The 14,476-nt window shown below is 44.9% G+C and overlaps 1 protein-coding gene across 10 annotated transcripts in view; it reads right to left on the bottom strand.

Annotated features, from left to right (window-relative positions):
• Positions 1-14,476, bottom strand: part of Rbms1 (RNA binding motif single stranded interacting protein 1) — a 218,210-nt gene that overhangs the window by 14,632 nt on the left and 189,102 nt on the right. For all 10 annotated transcript variants that reach the window (XM_036184979.1, XM_036184977.1, XM_036184981.1 and 7 more), the window contains exons 5-6: positions 13,087-13,244; positions 11,104-11,183 (exon numbers count right to left, since the gene is read on the bottom strand). In XM_036184979.1, the coding sequence (XP_036040872.1) occupies positions 11,104-11,183; positions 13,087-13,244 (238 nt within the window). The remainder of the gene's footprint in view (positions 1-11,103; positions 11,184-13,086; positions 13,245-14,476) is intronic.

Here is a 14,476-nt window from a genome sequence, read left to right on the forward strand (position 1 = left end):
TGGAAGGTCCAGAGATGGCGTGTTTGTAAATACACCAATCACCATGAAAGGAACAGAATGGGAGGAACTCTTTTTCAAAGTGAACTGTATTTACTATATTATTCTGTGCTGTCATTAAGATTTTTTTCCCTTAAAAGAGAATAGTTAAGTAGTTAAAGCCGTGTGTGCACTGGCAGTGTTCATCTTTAAGCAAAGAGCTTCCTACTTTAAAGAACTGTAAACAGTTAAAACGGCATGTTTGTCAGGCAGTTGCCAGCTCCCCATTCAGCAAAATCAGTGTGCCTCAGACTCCATGGGAAACAAGAGAAATCCCAGCAGCTTCCTTCCACTATCGAAAGTCTCTTCACTCTGCTTAGCTCGGCGTCTACTATGGGTTAGGTCCACAAGAGCAGTGAGTACAGCAATCCATAAATCAGAGTTGCAGCCTCCTCAGGGCTTGCGTACAGTGTGGATGAGTAGGTGCCCTATCTTCTGAAAGCCTGTTTGCTGATTAACAGGATGGGACACTGAGGGTAGACATATGCGCTTTAATGAAAATGCTCCAATACAGATGCAGGCACAGCTGGCATTCTTTCCTGACACTGCTCCACTGACGGGGGTGGGGTGAGGGGGGTGGGTGGGTGGGGGAGACATTTTGAAGAGTGAGCCCATGATTACAAGCCCTTAATGCCTGATTTACCATAAAGACCACCCACTTGCTTTAGGAAAAGCAAGTCACACAAAGTTAGGGAATTTCCTGGTGTTTTTTTAGCCACAAAGGGTTTAATTCATTGTAACCGACAGTCGTCTTGACACTGCAACAGTTGGATGAGTTTGGTTAGATTTTTTGGGGGGGGAGGTGGGGGTGGGAAAATAAGAAGCAGGCCAGGTCTTTTGTATTTTGTTTGTGTGTGTGCAAGCTTGTTACAGACAGGCGACCTCACTTCATCAGCCTCTCTGGTACTTCCCATATACAGGACCGCAGTGCAGGTCCTTAGCTTGCCTCTGGGAGCCTGGCGCACAGGCTAAAGAATCAGGAGCTCTTGTGAGATGTCAGCTTGCTCTACAGCTCAGACGCTTCAGGCAGCCTCCATACTGTCTTTCAGAAAGGAGACATGGAGGGCACCAATGACATGCCTGCCAGAAGCAGCAGCAATGTGGCCCAAGAAATAGTTAAGTTTGGCTGGATGAACTTTACAAGATTAGTGTGCAACGGTCAATCTTTAATGGGATTGTTTTTCTGGAATAACAATTCTTTATGATTTTCATTTTTTTAAAATTATGTGCATGTACATGTATGTGCATGTGCCCATGGAGGCCAGAGACCAGAGGTGCTGGGTACCCTGGAGGTGGAGTCATAAGCAGTTGTGAGCTGGCCAACATGCGTTCTGGGAACTTAAGTCCTCCATAAGAGCTCTTAACTGCTGAGCCAACTCTCCAGCCTCTTGACTAGTAATGCTTCACCCTTGTGTGTAAAGGGTTCTGATGAATGGTTTCTCTGTGTGTTGTTCACATGTGCATGAAAGCCTACTGGGGATGCCTGTTATCATCTTTCTTTATCTTTCTCCACCTTATTTTTGGAGCCTCAGAGATACTCATGTCTCTGCCTCCTCAGTACTGAGACTGCAGGCACATGCTTGCCTATGGCTTAATTTTTATGTGGGTGCTAAGAATATGAACTCAGGTCCTTAAGTTTATAGGGCCAGCAGTTTATTTACCAAGCTATCTCTCTAGCCCTTGATGTATTGTTGTTTATCTATTTCACATAAAGATAGCATAAAAATTATTATTATTATTATTATTATTATTATTATTATTATTTTATTTTATTTTGGTTTTTAGAGACAGAGTTTCTCTGTGTAGCTTTATGCCTTTCCTGGAACTCACTTGGTAGCCCAGGCTGGCCTCGAACTCACAGAGATCCGCCAGGCTCTGCCTCCCGAGTGCTGGGATTAAAGGCGTGTGCCACCACCACCCGGCAGCATATAAAATTATAAACTACCCTGAACCAATGGACTTTCCCAAGTGTGCAAGTACTCTTAGGCTGAATGCACCTTTAATCATTGTGAGCTCTAACATCTTGTGTGATTTCTCAGGTCACAATCTTTTATCACCCAACCCAGGAAAGTTATTTTCTTATGCATCAGAACCAATAGGAACATGCACCTTTCAAATTCTGACGACTATATTGTTACCTAGAACACTGTGAAGGGCCCCAGGCAGTACCACAGATAGACACTGAGCTCATATTTCCTGGCACCTCTTGAGAGCTGTCTAAGGTAATGGCACTATTGGTTTTTCCAATGTCTCAACAGAGCTGGAGCTCTTTACATGTCTGTGGTGCTGACACTCCCTAAGAGAGCAGGAGTGGTTATACCCACAATGCCTTGCTGCAATCTCCATCATGTATTTATCAGGCTCCCCAAGCTCAGACTGTGATGGTCTCTGCACAGTTGCCTTCTTCGACATTCATACTGAACATCACTCCTCGGTGCCTGCTGTGAGCACTGTGGCACAGAATGGGATCTTTGCCAACCACTGTGTTCACCTAGCTACCTGGCCTCCTGGGGTCAGTTCTGCAGTTCCCTAGAGAATAGACCCCCCCCCCCCCCACCACCACCATGCATCCTAAATGAGGTTTTCTTCATGCTTTCATTCTCGGATGCTGACAGCAGTAACAGCTGGAGAGCCTTCTCTTTCCACACCCTCCATTTTTCTCGTTATTTATGATTTGATCTTAGCCATCATACTGCAAATTGTAAACTGTCCTGGACAAGCTTCTTCCCCCAATCTGGAAGACCAGTATCAGCCACCTCAATCAGTTCTGATAATGACGGCTACTTGAAAAACGCCATATTACAGGGAGCTGACCCCAGTAGAGAGAAAAATGGAAGTTCCCAGAAGCTACAGGAATCATTTTGACTACAGGAGGGAGCTTTTTCCATCGTTCTACTTCAGCCGGCCTTGGCTGCCTTTAAATTGAATTTTTTTTTCTTTTTAAATATCTGCTTCACTGTGAAGCAGAAAAATAAGTCTGGACTTGGTTTTGGGTTCTCCAGAAAATCTGATCCCTGGTATGAGAACAAATCTCAGAATTCTGCTCTGCTTTACAGCAGCTGGGCATTGTCCCTGCGTGCTCTTAGAATTCAGAAAGCAGGTAACACCACATGGCTGCTAATGTTAAGACACACTGTAATCCAGTCATCTGTATTTGGAGGAAGTTACCAGATCATCTCAACTCTGTTGTGAGTTCATGGCTGAAAATGGAGCAATTTCTAAAATATTCGTTTTGACCTAAAGTTGTAATCTTAGTGTTCCTTGTGTACAAGTCATTGGATATGCTGTTGAAGTATTACTGAATGCAGTGAAGTATGAGAGGATGACCTCAGCAGTTTATGATGTGGAAAACTGTGTAGACACGTTGGAGCTTTTGCAGAAACACTGGGAAAAATCAGGTATCTTTCGTTAGGTTTTTGTCAACCTGACACAAACTAGAGTCACTTAAGGGGATATGAAATGAGAAAATGCTTTCATCAGATTGTCCTGTGGAAGCCTTTCTTGATTGGCGATTGGTGTGGGAAGGGCCAGCTCATAGGGGAGAAGGATAGTACCACTCCTGGGTCTGTGCTCTTGGATGGTGTAAGAAAGCAGGCTGATCTAGGAGTCCAGTCAAAGAGAGAGAAGAGGAACTCTATGAGCAAGGGACATCAAGATCATGATGGGGAAACCTACAGAGACAACCCAACCAAACTAGTGGGAACTCATGAAATGTAGATCAACAGCTGTGGAGCCTCCATGGGACTGGACTCGGCCCTCTGCATGGCGAGACAGTGGTGTAGCTTGATCTGCTTAAGGGGCACCCTGGCAATGGGATCAGAATCCATCCCTGGTGCATGACAGGCTTTTTGGAGCCCACTACCTATGATGGGATACCTCACACAGCCTTGAGGTAGGAGAGGGGCTTGGACCTGCCTCTACCAATTGTACCTCCCCATGGGAGGCCTTACCTTCTTGTAGGAGGGAATGGGGGGGGGGTTGGGACAGAGAGGCTGGAGGGGCGGGAGGGAAGAGGGGGTCTTTGATTGGCGTATAGAATGAATCCTTTGGAAAGCTCTCTCACATTTACTCCTTCTGTCTCTTGATACTGGACAATTCCCTAGTGATACCACTGTCCCCAGAGCTATGAAGACGGCTTTTAAATCTTGCCAGATACAGATCCAAGCTGATGAGTCAGAGGATACAGGAGCAGATGTAGAGCAAGCCGGCCACTGGCTGCACCCAGTGCAGTCACACCCACAGTTTACTCCAACTCCTGATGTGAACCTGCTGCATGAGTCATGACCAAGTGATGCCAGCACAATGTAGACACTAGTGCACGAGTGTGCATGTGCACACTCACCCCCCCCCCCTCACAAAAAATGCACCAGTAAAGTCACTCTTCCTTAGCACACATGGACTTATTCAATGTACTTCAGAGGTCAAGAGAGATGGGTGGACATGTTGTGTCCTGCAGTACCAGACACAGTGTTGTCCTTGGGGAGACAGGTGGCAGCAGGGTGGCAGGGGTGTTCCCAGCTCCAGTTTTCCAGCTAATGCCATAAACATATTCTTCCTAGACAACATGCCCTCTTCCAGGAAGATAATAGAAGAGCATTTGAGACAAATCCCTGAGTGCTGATCATGACCAGTGTTTGTGCCGGAGCCCAGGTCCTATTCTGGACATGAGCTCTACATAACCGAGGTTTCCTAGCCTGTTTCCTGTTTCCAATGTTCCATCAAGTGGAAAACCACTACCACATCATTTCTCCAGAAGAGGATTTTTGTCAATCAGTATCAAGTAGTGAGAAGCCCCACACAAATCACCAAGGTTCTCCTACCCTGGGACTTCCCAAGCAAATCTGACCCACTTCAAACCTGCACTCAAACTGAAGGTGAATCCAAAGAATAACAGCCTGGCATCTTCAGAGGAAAGTGCATGGGGAAGGGCAGAAGAAAAGGGCTCATAAACAACTCAAAGAAGCTGTAAGAAAGTACAAAAACTGTGTTTCAAAAAGCATAACAGAAAACAGGCGATATTAAAGTTATAGTGTGGTACCTAGGATTTTTTACAAAGCTATAAACATGTTATTATATGTCATGACCCCAGCTAGGGTTCCCCAGTACAGCTGGCATGGGGAACTCAATGTCACCTCAATATATGAACACAGGTTGATGTTGATGAGTGACATAGAGCCGAGTATTCAAAGATGGATTTTTTTTTTTTGTTTGTTTGTTTTTGTTTTGAGACAGGATCTCACTATGTAGCCTTGGATGGCTTGAAACTTGCTAGGTAGGCTAGAGTGGTCTCAAGTGCATAAAGATCCACCTGCCTCTGCCTCAAGGGCACACACCACCACGCCTGGTCTGACCTCTTCTGTCTAGCCTTCTTGAAGCTAGTCTGTATGAACTCACTCTTCACTTAGAACCTATCTTTGGGGGCTTTACTATGTTTTAGTTTTCCTTTTCCTGGAAAGACTGTGACCTGGGCAGTAACTGGATCTGCCAATGGCTCCAGAGCAGCGGATCCCCTTCGAGGATCTGGCACACCAGGGCGATGCTGTGTCAGGACGAGGTGTTAGCTAAATTGCATTTCTTTGTGGAACTGGGCTCCAGTGTCAATAGGCAAACTGCCAACTGTGCAAGAATCCAAGTACTCCAACAGGAACCACACTGGATGATTCTGCCTATGCCAGCTAAACAATGTGTCATCAAATAAGCCACCCTCTGACTATGTTTATGAGATGTTGTGTCTACCTAGCAATGAGCCTGCAGCATTTAAACATTCCAGAAGGCTCACTTAGTGTAACCTGCCCATCTCTGACACTCTATTTTCTACCCGATTTGGTTGATAATCTCAAGCACTCTCCAGATGAGGAGAGAGCTGCCCCTGAGACACTGGCTAGCATTCAAAGGTCCTCTCAGTATGTGTACAAAGTAACAAGTCCAGAGAAGCTGAAAACGATTCAGATTCCTTATGGGTTCCAACAGTGTGCTGGGGACTCGTTTTGGGGAAAAGCTGAGTTCATTGCAAGAGTGTGCTTCCAAATCTCCAACGTGACCTGTCAGAAGTCTCCAAATAGCTCCGAGTATCCGAATGAGTGCTATATGACAGATGCTCAGAGAAAGTGCTCAGTGACTCCAGAAGGTACAGGGCAGTGTACAGAAATAAGAAAAAATAAATGCGCCTGCCCACAACCAACTTGCAGCCTAGTCCTACACCCATATTAGTGCATAGGGAGATCACCAAGCATTTGGAAAGGAAGTAGCACTGGGCATGACTGGGAACATAGGGAGGGCTCACTGGCAACACTGTGCTGCTCCCTGCAGCCATGCTTGCAATATAGATGGGCTCATCTGGCTCTTGCACTCATGTGTCCCTTGGTACAACTTGGAGGGAACTATTCTCTACCAGCTGCAGCACTGCCCAGGCTCCTACAAGCATCCCTATGCGGTTTGGAAATCACCGGGTGTCCCCTGAATGGCTGTGACCTGCAGCTTGTGAAACCACTTCAGAGGAAACAGTCTAATGACAACCACCAAGTCCTTTAGAGAACAAAGGGAACTGTTCACCCAATCTGCGACACTCTGCAAAGTTTCTTTCACGGAGGGAATTGGAAGATTTTATCGCAGGCTGATACAAATGGCCCTGGATGCATTTCCTTTGTCAACCAACCTTGCTGCTGCGTAAGAATGAACCAAGAAAAGAGGTCACAAGTAGGCGTACATCAGTCCTTGGAAGGGAGGAAAGCTTGGATGGGGGTGTGGGATCCCGAGTATGTAGAGAGTACTCAAATTGGTACTGTGCTAAACTCACAGGGCAGGCTTCTACTAGTCTGAGGTTGAAACATTCTCCTTTCTTTTCTTTCGTCCAAGTGTTGTTGATGGAAAAAGAAAACTAACTTAGAGAACCAGAGGAAGTTCTTTCACTAGCCTGATTTCCTCAGACACACTGTCCTTTCAGGACCTAGATTTTATGTTCCAAATGTGTGCCTATGGGCAGTTCACCTTCCACAGTGGCTTCAGAAGGGATGGGCTGTCAGGTTTTAATATTGTAAGATCAAGTGTGACCTGTGGTACTACACAGACACACCAATTAATTCCTCTATGAAATGAAATGGAACAGGATATGGAAAATTAAAGTGACTCTCCTCCTTTTCCTCAGTCATCCAGTTAAAGATGGAACCTGGGAGCTCTGGGAGAGTATATTCCCAATACCAGCCACCCATGCACAGCCTAAGAGCAGCTGCTCACTCCAGTGACTCCTGGACAGAATGACTCTACTTTCAACATACCTCACTGCTTTCTGGCTGTGTTCTATGTGACAAACTAAGGTACATGTGTGCTCTTGCCATTTAGAGATGGGCTCTGACTAACCTTTTATGTTACTCAGGTTCCATTCGCAGGATCTACTTCTGGATGAAAGACCTTTGTGCATATGCAAGGTGCCAGACTGACTTTAGGGGAGAAGATGCATTTGGTCAAATGGCATACTTTCTTCCTCTTCTGGGTTCTTGCATGGTTGTTTACTACAGAGTTACCCTAGTTCAGGGTAAGTTCAAGGACCTGACTATCTCCACAGGAGCTTTTGGGTTAATTCTTACTGATGCAGCTGAGGTACTACAGATACTAGTGAGCAGGGGGCTGGAGGAACACCTTGAAAGGACCCCTCTCCAGACTTGTACCCAAGCAAGAGTAGATCTGCAAGGCATGGGTATGTAGAGGCAGACAATGATGCTGTAAGGACACAGACTTGTTGCTCCAGACCCAGAAGCAGAAAGCAGATGTCTTATACCTGCCGAGCAAGAAGCCTGAGGGTACAGTGGGGGCGGGATATGAAAAAGGAGTAGACACTTCTCTCTCTTCCCTTTCTTACAGCTTCAGTGCCTCTCTTTCAAAGCAAGGGGAAGTGGTTGCTGCATCCCGAGGAACGGCGTGCTGGCTAGGGAGTGTGCTGGGGACTGACTGCAAAACCAGAAGGCACTTTGGTCTTTCCTGTGTGCTACCCTGTTAGGACCCAGTGCTGTCTTGGTGTTATGGTGGAAGAAATTTATTAAAAACTAACAACACTGGTTGTTGCTCAGTATAGCTGAATCACTGCAAGGCATGAACTTAAAGAGATGAGAAAACTTCTAGGAGCTTCCAGCACAGTGGGACTGACACAGGGAAACAAATCAGCGTTCAGATGGCAATGTGAATCCTTCGTGGGCTCCCCAGGCAGATGTCCCCAACTGAGTCAGAGCAGGCCCCACAGGGGAAGACAGACTCAGAGAAGGTGTAGAAAGGTAAGGAGAGGACATCCCTTCTAATGGGAAGCAAAGAGATCAAGGTGGAGAGCCACGGGGGAGAACACAGGGAGAAATGACAGAGTGCCATGTATAAACCTACCTGTGATTCATTACTGAGGGCACGGGCCAGACGGTAGGAATGGAGGGATGGCATGGAGGAGCAAGGGCTCTGGTCACCATGGCCTTCCGTGCCATTCTGGGAACCCTCAGTCTTTTCTTGAATGGTGATGGGTGTGGGAGCATGGTGAAACAGAGATGCATTTTGTCTAACATTCTCTGGCTCTTTAGGAAGCAATGTGAGGGAGGTCAGGCTGGGCAGGACAAGCCATTAGTAGGCTGCTCTAATGAGAGGTCAGGAGCACACCAGGTGGTCATAGCAGGCACAGGGGGAAGAGGCAGAAAGAATCAAGATGAAAAATCAAGGACCTGAGTGATTATTTGAATGGGAGAGAGGAAGGGTAGAGTTTCTGAGTCCACTAATGGCGGTAAAGAAGACAAGAGCACTAGCAGTGAGGACAACAGGGTTGGCTCTGGAGACAGTGGACACATGGAGATTGATGCTCAATAGAAAAGTCAGAAAGAGATGAATGACTGAGACTCACCGGAAGCAGAAACTGAAATCTCAAGACTGGATAAAATCTGTCAGAAATGTAATACCAAAGCAGCCAAACCCCGGGGGCAGGGGAAGTGACTGGTTCAAGGATGATATGGCACAGACGATGTCAGTCACAAGCGAGTGGTCAACCATGATTCCCTCCTACTCTCTCCTCCTCTTTAGTAAGACATGCTAGAGCTCTAACTCCAGCACCCCAGAATGTGACCCTGACTACAGACAGGAACTTAAAAAGGGACAACATTAGGGTGGGCCATTCAACCATCGTGATTGGTTTCTCATGACGTCACTAGGGTGGGCCATTCATCCCTTGTGACTGGTGTTCTCATAAATGAAAGGACACACAGAGGGAAGGTGATGTGAAGAGACCCAAGAAGAGGATGGCCAACTGCAAGCCAAGGAGATGCCTGGCAGCCCTCAGAAGGAACCAATCTTGCATTCCTCCAGCTTGGACTTTTTGGCCCTCAGAAAGGTGAGTGGGTCACTAATCTACTGTTTGTGCAATTTTGTTACAGTTGTCCTAGCAAACAGAATGCTTGCCTAAAGGACTTTAAACTACATGCTTGGAGAAGATACCAACCTGGACAGAACTGAGGAGTGACGGGAAGTAAGACTACCATTTAAAAGTGCTTTCAGGAAAACACAGACTTAACTTTGAGATCACAGAACACTAAGATGATTTCAAACACAAATGGATTATCTTCTTTTGGGAAAACCCTGGCATAAAGTAGTTTCCATGTCTAGTCACTAAATTCTGTGATTAAAAACATCCATGATGTCTACATTCACAATTTTTTGTTTAGAATTCTGATAGTTCTGTCAACTTGACACAACCCACAATCACCTGGGAGAAAGTACCAGTGACTGTGGGCACGTCTGGGGGGCGGTTTTAAGTTAACTGATGTGGAAGACCCAGCCCACTGCGGGCGGCACCATTCACTAGACAAGGGGTTCTAAACTACAGGAGAATAGAGAAATTAAGGCAAACACAAACAAGCGGGCCTGAGTTCATCCATTCTCTCCCTGCTCTTGACTGTGGATGCAATGTGAGTCCCCACCGCCACCTTGACTTTCCCACAGCGATAGAACATAACCTGGAATACTGAGCTAAAACAAACTCATTTCTGGTTGCTCTCTATAAGGGTATTTTTTTTTTTAATCTCAGCAATAGAAATGCAAGTAGAATATTAACTGTTTGTCGATTTTCTTCCATTTGCTCACCAATTAGTCTCGTCAGAAACATGTTATTTTATAGATCCAAAATAAAAGTTTTCGTTTTGTTGGAAAAATGGGATATAAGCAAAGAGCAGACACAATTATAGGAGAGGAAGGCTTGTAGCAAGGACCCAATGGAACAAGACTGCGAACAGCTCTAACATCCTTCTGGAAGGAGAATGGAAAGAGCAGGGCACAGGCATGGGCCCTTCACTGGAGAACACAGTGATCACGTGGCATTTTTGGTTCTCCAGATTCTGTTCACTAAACAGGAAGTGAGGTCATCTGCTCTGTGCTGTTAGAGGACTGCATGGGTGGATGAAGCGGGGAAGGGAGGATGCTGGGAAGCCTGGAGAACTGCAGGAGAAACAGTGCTGCTGAAGAGTCTGGCTAATTTTCATGGTGCCACAGAGAAAGGAAATCGTCTACAGTGGCAATATTGCAGTCTCAGTGTTCTTCCAGCCGGCTCAACCAACGGCGAACGTACAAGGAAGCTGGGGCCGCCACTAAAGAAAGGATTGCAGCACCCCAGATTTCTAAAGACAGGAAACAGATTAACAAGTCAATTCTCAGCAACTAGAGGAGGCGCTCCTTGTATTTCAGAACAAGCCTCCCAGGAGTCTGGGCGTTAACTTGGCATGAATGCTCTGTGAAGTGAGGTGAGATGGTTTGGATTAAAGACATAAAGGCGTAGGAGCTGAGGTCCAGGCTACAGAGGATGGTGGTGAGGTGGGTTAAAAGATGGCTGCCAGTCCAAAGAGTCAATTCTGCAATGCTTTGCAAGTCAGCTCCTTACCACTGCAGCTGACAGGCCAGTTCCTCCTGGCAGGTGCACGTGCAAATCTTATTTGCCAATCCATACAAGTAAGTGTTAAAAAGTGAGAAGTTTTGGGTCTTAAGAGCCACTGTGTGCTAAAGTGACATACATGCTATATCAAAGACAATGAATAAAACTTTGGGCAAACAACATACCAGAAACTCCTGGTGGGGTCTTAATGAACTTTCCATTAAAATGACCAATTACAGCTTCGCATTTTTCTGTCGATTCCATCCTGGTTATGTAAAAAAAAAAAAAAAGAGATACATAAGTAGTACACGCACAGCACTAAGGGACTTTGTATAACTATCGCTTTAGGTTTAGGAACAAAGGGAACCTCATGGAAAGGCACGGGGATGGCATCGAACAAGGAGGTTTGTTCTTTCCTTCGCTGTTGGCTTTGGCATGTCTACAGGAAAATAACTTATCACAGAGTTATAATTATCACAGACAGAATATTCTGAATTATAAAAGATAGTAGATTCTGTGAAGAGTGTTTCATAGCAGTCATATTCAATCATGGTTTTCTAATGGTTGGAAACTTAAAATTTAATTTGCAACAATTTGTAATTCAAAAAATAATAATTTTCTTTGTCATGATTTTGTGATTAAAACAATAGTTTAGAATTTTTGTTTTAAAGATAATCTTTCCTTTTATAAACTCGCAGGGTAACGGCTCGTGTCAGTCAGAGGATAGGCCTTATGTGTTTTGAACTTTCACTCTGGGTTTAAATTTCAATTAGTGAACTTAATTATGTACTTTGTCAGCTTGACTTTGGAGGAGAAATTAAAGGTTAGGGCCTAATTTTACCATTTATTTTCCCTCTACAGGTGACCGAAAACATTTGAGAAACACTTGTGGGGACTTAATTACTGTGATTGGCTTTCCTTCAGTGGAAACATCCAATCACCTTCCCCAAATGTATTCCACTCTGGTTTACTCAGCCACATCTTCGTTTTAACCAGCAGTGCTAGGTCTTAAAAAATAGAATTCCACTGGCCTCTGCAGGGGTGGTATAACTCTTCAGGGGTGATACACTTATCTGCATTCAGAAGAGCACCATGGAAGAATGGCATGTGGCCGGACCACCGAATGTCTTGCCTAAAGCCTTGTCACTGATGAAGTAATAAGTATGTACTACTGATACTGCTGCAAGGAGATGTGGGCTTTATTCCAGACTGTCTGGTCTAATGGGACAAGTGACTAAAAGCCAATAGAACCAAGTTGCAGCCCTTGCTCTTGTGACTTAATGGGGAGGTGACAATGATAAGGTCCCTTAGTAATAAATGCTTTAACAAATAATGCTTTGTTGATATCACAAGTGTGTGGTAAGATGTGAATGTCATTTCCATAGTTAAGTGAATGTCAGCATCTTCCCTCCAAAAATCAGTTAATAATTTAATGCATGCTGATACTATCTGTCAGTGCCTACTGCTAATAAATTCTTAAATAATTCACTGTAAAATCAGCTTTTGTGTAGGGGCTTTTAGATTATAAATCTGCCACAAATCAAAGCTCTTTCTGTTAACTTTAATTCTCTAGAAACCAACTAGCCACTAAAGGATCCGTTCTAGGAAAAGGGTAAAGATTCCATAGGTGGGGGGCAGGGGTGCTTCAGTTGTACCTAGAACAGTCATTAAAAAGAAATGAACCTGAAGAATTATAGACTGTCAACAGCTTCTAAGGTGATGAGATGGCTAGGTAACATATTCCCTTTTTCCTTTCTGAATGTCTGAAATATTTAGCTTAAGAAACCTAACTAAACCTGTTATTATGAATCAGATTTCTATCCAAGAAAAAGATACTGATTTATCTATGAACCTTGGGAGACCATTTGTGAATGGTTACAAGCATCTTGAAGTAAGGAGTCAAGCTGTCAGGAGCATGTGTCCAGGACCACTGTTCTTGTGACAGTTCCAGCCATGAGCCATACAGGACTTACTGTGTGCTTGGTTTGGGGAGTCCAGAACTTCCAAGGCTTGGAAAATCATACATGTAAAGTCACATGCAATTGAAGTCCACAGTACAACTGGCTCCCATGACCCTGGCTGAGGTGTTCTCTTTCTGGTCATTTTTCACTTTCTAGAATGACTTAGCAGAGCTACAACTCTTCATAAAAAGATGGCAGGGTGCTTACCTGGCAAAGCCAACACCACGGCTGGTACCACTGGAATCCCGCAGGACCCTTGTGGAAATCACTTGTCCAAAGGGTTTGAGCATATTTTCAAGTTCTTGCTCGTCCATGGACAACGGCAGGTTAGAAATGTACAGGTTGGTAGGATCTTGTTCCTGTTGCTAAGGCAGAACAGAAAGTCAGCTGTCACTTTTCAGCAGAAGGGAGACATTTATCCTATCACATTTTTATGCAGCCACTGGCTCTGCAAGCCCTGTAATCACTGTATAGTGAGACCCTGACGTGTATAGAATGCTTAAGGCATCTCGGACACTTGAAAATCGTGTCTGAGTTTTGTACAATCTGTACAGGCCAGGCGTGGTCCCCAATGTCATCCTTAGCAGATGTGGAAGTGGCACCACTGGTCTGCACTGGCTTGGGGAGGATGTCCTCACAATGCAAGTGTCAGCAGCATGCCGTGACACCAAGATTAACTAACCACTGCTGTTTAGTTAATTAGCAGTGTAGAACCCCAGGCTCATACGTGCAGAACCAGAAGCTGCATTTTAGCAGGATGAGCAGCTGATTAACAAGCACATCAAGTTTGGGAAGTGACACTCTCATCACATCATTTCCCACTCAGTCTTCCTTTGTTAGAGAGGAATCAGCTGGAACCAAAGACGTGCAACTGAGCTGTGTGCACTGAGAATGTGTGTGACTGCCATGCACGCGTATGGAGAGCTTGCTGTCCTAACCACAAGCCTACCTGACGACAAGATCTTTTCTGACCAAGTCAAAATTCACCTATGCAACTGAGGTTGGCCCAAGCTTCACTTCAAATTTTCCTTTGATTATATGCTCCCCTTGCTTCTAGTTTTGGAGATGAACCCAGGGCCTTGAGCTTTCTAGGCAAGTAAGTGTCCTACCACAGAACTATATCCCTCTTTCTCCAATTTTCTCTTTACACACTGAAGCCCGTGAGCTGACTGCTCTTTAATAAGCACTATTGGTAAAGTCATTAATTGATGTTTTAGCCTTTGGCAATGGAATAATATCCTCATTATGACTTCCTCGATTTCTGAAGTACATAGCGTTCTAAAAATATATGTGAAGCAGCATGCAAGTGTGCCTTTGTACAAAGTCTTTCTAATGTATCTTAACATTAAATAAACCTGAAATGAAATCTCTCCTTTGTTGTGGGATAATGCTTTTGTATACTTGTTTAATAAAATGCTGATTGGCCAGTAGCCAGGGAGGAAGTATAAGTGGGATAAGCAGACAAGGGGAATTCTGGGAAGAGACAGGCTGAGTGAGGAGACACCAGCCTGCCGTGCAGGAAGCGGCATGTAATGGCATAGAGGTAAAGCCACGGAAAATGTGGCAACATATAGATTAACAGAAATGGGCTGAGTTT

The sequence above is a fragment of the Onychomys torridus genome, chromosome 4 (genome assembly GCF_903995425.1).
Source record: "Onychomys torridus chromosome 4, mOncTor1.1, whole genome shotgun sequence".
NCBI classification, from domain to species: Eukaryota; Metazoa; Chordata; class Mammalia; order Rodentia; family Cricetidae; genus Onychomys; species Onychomys torridus.